General features: G+C 37.3%; 1 protein-coding gene across 1 annotated transcript; it reads left to right on the top strand.

Moving 5' to 3' along the window:
• Nucleotides 1–6,412: 6,412 nt before the first annotated feature.
• On the top strand, nt 6,413–7,330 carry LOC131077337 (uncharacterized). The gene has a single exon (XM_058014815.2). It carries the CDS (start codon nt 6,413–6,415, stop codon nt 7,328–7,330), a length of 918 nt encoding a protein of 305 aa, XP_057870798.2.
• The last annotated feature ends 349 nt before the right edge of the window (nt 7,331–7,679 follow it).

The following is a 7,679-nucleotide window of genomic DNA, read 5'->3' as shown; positions in this document are numbered from 1 at the left end:
TCCCAGAACCTAATCTTCCTACCATTTCCAATTTGCCACTTAAAGCAAAATAGCTCACTTTCCAAATACTTAGCCTTGATAATATTACACCAGTCTGCCTTACCTTTAGTTAGGGTCTAGCCCACTTAAGCAATTAATGCCTTGTTCAAGGCATTTATCTTTATGATACCAAGACCCCCCATGGTCTTGGGTAAGAAAAAAGTATCCCAGTTGACCAAAGAGAGGTGTTTCTTTTCCTCCATGCCCTTCCAAAGAAAAGTTCTTTGGATCCTCTCAAGCTTGTCCCCCATAGCACAAAATATTTTAAACAGGGAAAAGAAGTACACAGGGATGCCCTGGAGGGAAGTAGCAAGGAGTTGGAGCTTCCCCGCACTACTAAGGAATTTTCACTTCCAACCAGCAAGTTTCTTATGTATTCATTCAAGGATAGTATTCTAGAATGCAAGGGTAACCTCTTTAATAGTGAGGGGGAGACCCAGGTAAGTCCCAGGAAGAGAAACAATCTTACACCCAAGGATATAAAGGATTTTAGTCTGAAGGTCCATGGGGGTGTTGAAGAAGAAGAGATTACTCTTATCATAGTTGATACATTTCCCTGAAGTAGAGGCATAGTCCACAAGTAAATTCTTCCAGTGTTTAGCCTCAATCATAGAGGATATACCAAAAATAAAGGTATCATCCACAAATTGTTCAATCACCGAGGGGGCAATTGTAGAAGCCACTTTGAATCCCTGCAACCTACCATTAACCATCAGATTCACCACATTCCTACCCAATACTTTTGCAATCATAATAAAAAGATAAGGGGATAGGGAGTCTCCTTGTTGAATACCTTTTCCATCTTTAAAGTGGCCCCTAGGAGTCCCATTAATCAAGACAGAGAACTGAACCATAGAAACACATTCCCATATCATATCAACAACTTTCTGATTGAAGCCCAGTTTTGAGAGAGCTTTAAATAGGAAGCACCAATTGACTTTATCATAAGCTTTTGAGATATCGAGTTTGAAATCCATACTTGGAATTCTATTTCTATCCATAGAATGGATAATTTCATGAGTAACAATGGCTACATCCAGGATTTGACAACCAAGGACAAAGCCTTTTTGGGAGTGACTGATAAACTTAGCTAGAAGTGGCTTACTTCTATTTACCAAGACCTTGGGTATTATCTTTTAAATAGAATTGTAGAGGCTTATGGATTGAAAATCCTTCATTCAATTGGGGTTTGGAGACTTGGAGATGAGAACAATGTAGGTGTTGTTCAATTTTTTTAGTAATTTACCAGTTTTGAAGAAATCCTTCACCGATTTAGTGACATCATAACTAACAATATCCCAGTAATCCTGGAACAACATCAGGAGGAAGCCTTCTGGGCCCGAGGTCTTGAAAGAACCCATTGCAAAGATAGCCAAATGGACCTACTCCGAGGAAATGGGAGCAAGGAGCTGAAATTTATCCTCCTCCCCAATGGCATTAGGATGCTTACTCAAGAGCCTATCCTGGAGGGACTCATTACCTCTTCCTGGATGCTTACTCAAGCACATGTCTTGGAGGGACTCACCAAAGGTCGCCTTATTCCATCCTTTCACTTCTCTTCAGATGAGGTTCAGTTTCTCAACAATTCTGAACATCTATGTCCCTTGGACCGAGGTGGCCCACCATCCCTTGACTAGATCTCTAAAATTTGTGTGGGAGGACCACATGATCTCATATCAGAAAGGGGGGAGACCTAGGGGGTCTATCAGTCTAGTGAAGGAGGAGAGGGCTATGATCAGAAGAAGTCCTTGGGAGGGTACTTAGATAGGAGTTATGACCAATATCCCAATTGGCAGAGACCTGAAATCTATCTAGTCTGACTTGAATTAGGATGTTCCCTTTCCTATTATTCGACCATGTGAAGGGGATTCCCTGAAGATCTAGATCAAAGAGGCTAGTAGCATTTATAAGATTAGCAAGATCTCCCATGCTATTAGAAAAATCCACAAGACCTCGACATTTCTTAGAGGGGTAGAGAGGGGTATTGAAATCACCCGCCAACATGTAATGAGAGTTCTGGACCTCAAGGATAAGCTCAGAATTTCCTCCCACACCAAATGCCTTCCCACTTTGGAATTGGGAGCATATACATTGAACAAGTGCCAACAAAGATCACTATATTGAAAAGTAACCGCTAGGAAGTTCTGAGAGCTTATCTAGACCTTACCTTAGACTTTGTAGGGGTCTTCAAGGGTAGAAATTCCACCTGATGCCCCCAACGCCTCAACATACAAAAAGGCAGCCCCCAGCCAAATTTTACCAGCATTGGTTGCAAAAGATTGGTAGGATATTTTTACCTCCTGGAGAAGACAAATATCTAGTTTCATTTCCAAGATATATTGTTTTATAGAAAATTGCTTTTGGGGTTTGTTGAGTCCCCTTATGTTCCAAGAGAGGAACTTCATTTCTTATTCTTGTTGATTCCATCAAGGGTCAGTTGTCCACCCCGTGCAATAACCCTTACCATAACTTTATGTCTCAACACCCTCTCAGTTGGTCTTCCAACTTTAGTATCAATGCCCACATCTGCCTTCTTAGATCTAGTTTTTCTCTTCTGAGTCAACCAATCCTCATTATCCACAGACGGAGAATAGGGTGGTGATAACTTCACACTAGAAGTCAGCTAGGGAGATTTAGCCACTCCCTCTGAAATCTTCAAACTGCTACGGGGACAGTGAGGGGTTGTGAAACTTAACAGCTTCTTTCCACCCGGGGGGGTCTTAACACCACAAAGGTTAAAGGGGGCTTGTGAGGTCATGGGGATAGTTATAGCTGAAGGCCTAGGGGAGATGTAGCCATCACCTGTAGACAAGGATGGGGAGGCAAAAGGACCAAGGGATAGTTGTAGACTAATCACCAAGGGAATTTCTCCATCACCCAGATGTGCTACTGGGCTAGATTTCTTCACTGGATCAACAGGGGTTTTTTATAATGTCAAGGATCTTATCAGTGTGGGGTTAATCATCAGAGATCTCACACACATTAGGCATCCCCAAAGGGTCTGAAGAAGAGGGTTCACTTGGGCTGATGAGATCATCCACAATAGCCTTCTCTTTTAGCTTGGGTTCTACAGTCACTGGGGTCTTACACTCAGCAAACATATGCCCTTGTTTAGCACATTTTTAGCAATAAAGAGTAGCATTTTTATAGATAATGTCCTGGGACCATTTTCCCCTCTTTGAGTTTAGAGAGACAAAGTTGGGAAGTGCTTTGTTAATAGCAACATTAACATAGAAAAAGGCATAAAAGAACCTAGATTAAGCAAGGGTGACTAAATCCATTGTAACATAGCTGCTGAATGAGTTCCCAATCCAATGGAAGATCTATTTATTATAGAATTCTAGCAAGGGCCCAGGGAGCCTAACCCAAATAGGAGCCATACCATTGAGTTCGACCGATGTGTCAAACCCAGGCTTCTATTTAGAAAGAGTTAGAATATGTTTTCCATAGGCCCAAAAGCCTAAGAGGACAAAGACTAGGTCTTCCTCCATAGTAAACATGAAAAGGAATAGACCTCCTGGCATAGCCGAGATATCAACACTTCCCTTTAACTTCCATCTTGCCTTAGCCCATCGCCTAACCATGTCAATAGATGGTCTAAAGGAGAAGAAACGTCCAACAATCCCCAAGTGAAGGGATGAAATGATTTTATCCATGAGACTATTAGGGAGCTTGATCTTTGTTCCTCCATCAGTTTGGGTAAAGTTAGCCAAAGCCGCTTCCATAGTCGTATAGGTGGACCCCAAAAGAGAACTTTTCCACTTGGATTTGGAATATTTTTTACCATTCTCCACATTATTCTGACCAGAAGCATTTTCCAGTCTAGGAGGAGGTGTATTCTTCTTGTTTTCTTCAAGGTTATCCAAGCCTTTGTCCTCATCCCCCTAACCAAATTTTGTCAGCACCAAAGATGAAGAGCTAGAAGGAATATCGATCTTGACAATCTTTTTTGTAAGACCCACAGATAGTGGGGTCCCAGAAGCAAAACTAGGGGCATGTGAACTGACCATGGTATCGGGAGGGGGGTCCGGTTGTAGGGAGGAGGGGACCACCCCAGAGGGGGCACTCATACAGCTAATTCAAATTTGAATGATGGCACAGGCGGGAAAAACTTGCAGAGCGACTATTTGGTTGTTGTTTCCATAATAGTAGTAATGTTTCATTAATGGTTGTTAGTAATAACATAGAAGTAATAGTTACCTTTGAAAAAAAATTCTCCTTTTGTTAGTAGATTTTGGTGGGCATTACATGATGACACTCTTCCCTATTGCATACCTAGTGGTCTCTTTGGTTTTTGTTTATCTTGTCATGGGTTGCTTGAGCCTCTGGAGATTGTTTGGTTTTCTTCCTTTGAGCCTTTTGTGGTTATAGCCTTGTGAGTCTCTCTTGTGATAGTAGTCATGTGAATCTCTTGTGAGTGCAGTACCTCGTATGCTTGCTTATGTCTTATGGGTTTGGCTAATACCTCCTAGCATGGGGGGTGGACCTTATCGTACCACATGGTTGGGTGGATTTCTATTTGCACCCATTGGGTTTAATTTGTCCTTCTTCATGATTGTGATGACTCGTGGAAGGATTGAAGACTTTCATATTGATGCAGATCTATGTATTTATTCTTGTTTGTACTCTTGGAGATTGTATCTTTATGGATCCATTGTAATGTAATTTGGTGATCATATGTATATTCTCATGTCAATGTATTATGTACCTTGATCCTATGTCATTATCGATGTTGTAATTATTAATATTGATTCCTATAATCTGTATGATGAGTTTATTGTTAATTCTTGAGTAACAACGTTGTGGGGCCTTGAGGAATTTTGTTTGTTGTTTATTGTACATCATGTCTTATCATGTTGTATGTAGCTCATTGCATAAGTATAATTTTATATTTTTTTATTTATTTTTAAATATTATTTGTATTTTCTTTGATTTAATTGTTTAAGTCCTCTAGGCCTCATAGCGGGGCGTTACAAATAGTCATAAATATTTTTTTTATTTAAAAAGTTAAAAAATATGCTTTATATTAGAAAAAACTTAAATTTGATATTAAAATAAAAAAATATTAGATTGTAATTGTTTTAAAGAAAAAAATTAATAACTAGTTAAGTAGAAAAGTGAAAATTCATTGCAATAGTACTATGTCATTACGACAGGTACTAATAAAAAATATGTGTTCTATTTTTTAATTATTATAATTTTGAATTGTTATTATTTTAAAAATATATTAGTATAATTATATTTATGTAATATTAACTATAACTCCTATTTTAAATAAAATAATATAAATAATTATTATATTAAAAATATATACTTTTCTTAAAAACATTATCCTAATTTAATTTTAAAAACTTATATAATTATAATTACAATAATAAAAATAATCTCAAATTTTATTATTAATTTGTAGTTTAATATTATATTTACGTAATATTAATTATTATTTGTCTTAATAAAATAACTATTAATAATTATAAAAGTGAAAATAGGCATTTTTTGAATAACTTAATGAGAAATATTTAAATATATGATTACAAGTTATTAAATTATTTTGTATATTTTAAAATGATTAAAAAATATGATTCTCAAAAAGTATTAAAAAATAGAATGATTTCAAAAAGATATATAAAATACAATTATAAAGAGTACATATAATAATTAGGTTTATTTTTAATAGAAATATTTGTATTTAATTTTTCATTTAATTTAATTTAAACTAAACCAGATCTCTATAATTGGTTTTATTATCTATATTTTGAGTAAAAAATGATAATTAAAATTTATATATCTATTTAGAAAAAATATTTTATTTATAATATTCTAAATAATAAAAAATGAAAAAATATTTTAATTAAACATTTCCTTTTTTAAAATGCAAAGAAGTCTTTAAAAAAACCAAAAAAAAAAAATCATTCCTAAAAATTTGCTCCTATAACACCAATTTTTATAATATCTTAAATTTAAAAAATACAAATCTCAACTTTACAAAAACCAAAGTTTATTTTGAAAGAAAAAATAATAATCACTTTTGATTGGTGCAAACTAATTGATCAATTTTCAACAACAATAGAGACGACAATGGTGCTCAGGGTAGGGTTTTAGGTGATGCTTCTGCGGTCCCTGACGTGTCCCTTCTGGGCTCACAGGGAACTAGATCGAGATCCTCTAGATCTGCGGGCACTAAGGACAACCAAGGCGATGCGGATTTTGAAGATGGTGGGGACCCATAAATGGGTTTTCATGTGGACCCAATGGATGGGCATTCATCGAAGGTTTGCCTTGTGGATGATCCTCATGATATGTCTTCATCAAGAGCTTCTCGAGTAGTCTAACCTATCACGGGGGCCATCGAATGTGCCTTTTAGCAGGAGGAATGAATAATCATTGGGATGCTTTATTTGGGGTTAAGCTAACTAGAAAGTCTTCCTTTCCTGTTGTCTCTGTCACTTGTGATAAGGTTAGCGATAAGATTGCTCTGTCTATCCCTAACCAGGTGATTGACCACAACATTGATGTCATGGCTCTCATCCTTATTGGAAAGTTCTCTGGGCCTACACCCAACATTGACTCAGTGAGGATTTTTGATAGTTGGAGGTGGAAGATTAAAGGGCAAGTTGAGGTTTTGGACGTCCCTCGCGGTTTTTTCTCCTTTGTGTTCTCATGCGTTGAGGATATTCTTACTATTGTTTGTGGTGGCCCTTGGATTATTGGGAGGTCCTCTTTAACCCTTAGGAAGTGGAGTCCAAATATGGACATGTTTGATGCCTTTTTTGAAACCATTCTTGTCTGGGTCAAGCTGTTAGGGCTTCCTCTGAAATATTGGCATGAAGATATTTTCAAGGGCATTGTTGGAGTGTTTGGGGAACTTCTATCCATTGATCCTATGATGACTACTAGGAAAAGAATGGTCTATGCCAGGATTTGTGTGGGGGTGTGTAGATCTAAGGATCTTCCTTCGTCAGTTGAACTGGTGTCAAAGTTGGGAACAATAGTTAAAACTATTGAGATTGAATTGTTACCTTATGTTTTCTTCTTGTGCAAAAAGGTGGGCCACTGGGCAAAGAAATACCCTCACAATACTAAGAGAGATTCTAACAAAGGACCTCTTGTCTCGAAACCCAAACTTGTGGACACAGAAGCTCAGATTAAGAAGGGTGATTTTGTGCACCAAAAAGGGCCTGATGGGAGCCACAAAACCAATAAGGAAAATATTGTTCAACCTTTCCAGAATAGTGAAGCGAAAGAAATAGATCAAGAGGAAGACAACAAAGAGAGTAACCATGAAGATTAAAACCTTAAGGTTAAGGATATAGATCCAAAGATTATTTATGAGGAGGCTTCTATTCAGGATGAAGAAGAGATAACTAAGGAGAATGTGGTTGCTATAAATGAAGAAGAATAGGTATTGGTAGAGGATTTGGAGGAGGGAGAATTTTCATCCTTGAACCACCATAGACTCAAGGATATGGTAGAAGGTACCTTTAAAGATGGGCAATCTTCTCTTGTTCTTGGATCATTGTTCGGTAATTTTGAGTTAAGTGGTCTGAAGAAGACCCCTGACGATGACTCTTCTTCACAACACTCCAAATGTAACTTCCCTGACTTGGATCAGAATGTTTTTATTTCGAATACCTGCAGTC

This window comes from Cryptomeria japonica, chromosome 4 (assembly GCF_030272615.1).
Source record: "Cryptomeria japonica chromosome 4, Sugi_1.0, whole genome shotgun sequence".
Taxonomy (NCBI): domain Eukaryota; kingdom Viridiplantae; phylum Streptophyta; class Pinopsida; order Cupressales; family Cupressaceae; genus Cryptomeria; species Cryptomeria japonica.
Note: the sequence above shows the minus strand (reverse complement) of the source record. Positions and strands in the feature narration are given on the sequence as shown.